General features: G+C 42.3%; 1 protein-coding gene across 1 annotated transcript in view; it reads left to right on the forward strand.

The window, feature by feature from the left end:
* The window catches only part of LOC103207689 (cancer/testis antigen 47A-like), a 34,670-nt gene extending 31,846 nt beyond the window's left edge, over positions 1-2,824 (forward strand). The window contains exon 3 of the mRNA XM_007953351.1: positions 2,713-2,824. Within this exon, the coding sequence (XP_007951542.1) occupies positions 2,713-2,824 (112 nt within the window). The remainder of the gene's footprint in view (positions 1-2,712) is intronic.
* The last annotated feature ends 768 nt before the right edge of the window (positions 2,825-3,592 follow it).

The raw sequence follows: 3,592 nt of genomic DNA on the forward strand, positions 1-3,592 counted from the left end.
ATATACCTGTCTTTTGTTTGACTGGAAGCCACAGGAGTGGATTTAATTCCAGACCTGAAGGGCAGCTAGGGGCCACAGTCTCAGGGGTTCCACCAGGCTCTATCAGACCAGCAAACCTGGTCCCTTTGTGTATGTGTGTGTGTGTGTGTGTGTGTGATTTTGACTTTTGTTGCACATTGTTCTCCCACTCTATCCAGGATCTCCTACATAGATCCTCCTCCAGGTGGTTGACAGTGGTAGCCAGGCACCATCTAGTTCTGGTCTCATAGTCATATAGCCTGAGAATTACATGCTGTACCAGTCACTTGGACTAATTGTTTCCATGTGTCTTTGGTTTTCTTCATTCTTATTTCCTCTAGATAAGGAGAGACCTATTGTTGCATCTAAATGGCCACTTGCAAGCTTTTAAGAACCTAGTCACTACTTGCCAAAGTAGGACATGGAACAATGGTTTTGTGTAGTATGTTATGCCACTTGAGACAAGCAATACCATTTGGAACTCTTCTAACAGAGCATAACATGATGCAGAAAGAGCCCCTCCCCATAAGCCATAAACGTACATATGCATACTTTATCACAGCTTTGGTAATGTGAGGGTCCTTTTCAGATCAATGGCACCACAAGCAGTGTACTTTTCCACTCCGTACAGGAGCAGCAAGACCCACTATGCCCATCAGTGCTGAAGAGGCCATGACACCTGATGGAATAGGGCTATGGTACAGCCTGCCACTACCACATACCCAGTAGAGTAGTAACAGTACCCAGCTGAACAGTACCAAAAATCCATTGCCATTGGGTTGATTCTGATTCGTGGTGACCTCATGTGTTTCAGAGTAGAACTGTACTCTACAGAGTTTTCAATGGCTGTGATCTTACAGAAGTATATCTCCAGGTCTTACTTTTGTGGTGCCCCTGGGTGATTCAAACCACAAAACTTTCTTTTGGTAGTGGATCTGTGAAAACTACAGTGCCCAGAGAGAACATCTCTATCTAGTGAATCAATAAAGTACCAATGTATAAATAATTAAAGACCAGTGACACATCCCTTGGGTGTCTCAAACATTTAGCAGACAGTTTTTTTTCAAGACCCCCTCCCACATCTGAAACACAGAGTTAAACCTCAGGGAAATACACTTATTCATTAATTCAGCAAATACTTATTTTGTATATTCTAAGAAGATATGCCAAGTTCCGTGAATGCTGTGGATATAATGATGATAGTGCTTTTACATCGTTTTGTGTGATAAAATGACATTATTTAAACAATTATATAAATATAAAATTTTAACTATGAAAAGAACCATGGTAGAGACAGATATGGTGCTATAAGCATCTATAATAGGAGGATTTTTACCTAATACGTGAGAACAAAGGGGCTCTGGTGGTGTAATGGTTAAGGCATTTGGCTGCTAACCAAAAGGTTGGTGGTTTGAACCCATCAGCTACTCCGTGGAAGAAAGATGAGGCAGTCTACTTCTGTAAAGATTTACAGCCTTGGAAACCCCATGGGGGTCATTATGAGTTAGAATCAAGATGGCAGTGAGTTTGGTTTGGTTTGGAAGTGAGAACAAGGAAAAAGAAAATGAGATCTGGGAGATTAATAGGCATTAGCAAGACAAAGAAGGGAGGGAAGAGTATTCTAGGCAGAGGAAATAGTTTGTGCAAGAGCCTTGTGGCAAAACAATGCAAAAACTTGAAAGTCAGTGTGATTAGAGAACACAACGGGAAGCATGATATAGTATGAGGCTGAAGATTCATGTAGGGGCAAGACCATACAGGGTCTTGTAGGTCATGATAAGGGATTTTACCTGATAGGATGTTACCTGATAAATATTATGAAATATCACTCAGTCATGTCACTCCTCTACTTAAAATCTTCCAAAGCCTTTCCATGATACTTTGGAGGAGAACCCCAAGTCCTTACCATGAGTTATAAAGCTCTGGTCCCTGGCTACATCTCCTACCCCCACCCCCATAGATCTGCTACAACAACACTAGTGTCCTTGCTATTCCTATAAAAATGCCACGCTTGCTCCCACCTGATGGCCATTGGACTTGCTGTTCATTCTATCTAGAGTTCTCTTTCCCCAGATACTTGCATGTCTGTCTCTCTCTCTCTCTCTCTCTCTCTCTCTCTCTCTCTCTTTGTTCAGGTCTCTGCTCAAATCTTATCTATTCAGAGAAGCCTTCTTTGATAAGGCCATCTAAAATAGCACCGTTAGAGCGATGGACCACGGGGCACCAGAGGACCAACATTCAAATTGAGGAAGTACAGGACAGACAGGATTGCATGGATATGAGGGGGAGAGTTACTGGGTAGGGAGGGGAGGAGACTGGGTTAGGGTTGGACATGGTAAATGGGGAGTGAAATGAAATGTACATGTAACATTGAATATAAAACAAGTTCTTGAAATAAAAATAAAATAGCACCCCTGACACTATTCCCTTGCCTATCAAATTTCTCCTCATAGCATTATCAGTTCCTCACATTTGATCATATATTTGTTTTTTTCTCTTTCACAGTAAAATGTAAGCTCTATGAGGGCTATTGTTATTAGCTGCCATTGAGTCAATTCCAACTCATGGTGAATCATGTGTGGAGAGTAGGACTGCAAGTACAATCTGTTTCTGGAGCTCAAGCAGATCAACCAAGCCAATGAGGGTGGCATTTTGATCCTACTTTTGACTAACAGAATTATCTATTAAAACCAGATTAGCCATTAAAAAGGAAAAGTACAAATTGAAGGACATTCTACAAGATACTTTGCCAGGACTCCTTAAAACCATTAAGGTCATCAAAAACAAGCAAAGTCAAATAGTGTGACAGTTAAGATTGTGTGTCAACTTGGCTGGGCCATGATTCTCAGTGATTTAGTACCTATGATGTTAGTCATTCCCATGATAAGATCTGATATAATCATGATGAGATCTGCTATGAGTAGCCAATCAGTTAAAATGGAGTTTCCTCTGGGATGTGGCCTGTTTCCAATACATATGGATGTCCTGGAAAAGCTCTCTGGCTTTTCGCTCAGGATCCTGCATCTGGCTCATCATCATCTGGACTTGAACAAGTGGCCTGCCGTATTGCCTGTGGATCTTGGGATTGTTGCCTTTGCAGTGTATGAGCCAACAATCTGCCATTTTACCTGCCAATCTTGGGTTCGACAGCCTCTGCAATTATGTGAGTCAGGAGAAGCCTCCAGCTTGATGTCTGAACCATACACTTGGGAATCGCCAGCCTCTACAACTGCATGAGCCATTTTCCTTGAGATAAATTTCTGTCTCTCTATATATATACACGGAGCTCTGCTGGTTCAGTGCCTAAGGCATTTGACTGCTAACCAGAAGGCTGGCAGTTCAAACCCACCAGCTGCTCCATGGAAGGAAGATGGGGCAATCTATTTATGTAAAGATTTACTGCCTTGGAAACACAGTGGGGGTCACTATGAGTTGGAATTGATTCGATGGCAGTGGGAGATATATATAGAGAGAGAGCAAGCTCTGGTAGTGTAGTGCCTAAGGCACTTGACTGCTAACCAGAAGGCTGGCGGTTCAAACCCACCAGCCACTCCTCGGAAGGAAGGTTGGGCAA

Source organism: Orycteropus afer, unplaced genomic scaffold (genome assembly GCF_000298275.1).
Source record: "Orycteropus afer afer isolate SDZICR_OR568_19922 unplaced genomic scaffold, OryAfe1.0 scaffold00387, whole genome shotgun sequence".
Lineage (NCBI taxonomy): Eukaryota > Metazoa > Chordata > Mammalia > Tubulidentata > Orycteropodidae > Orycteropus > Orycteropus afer.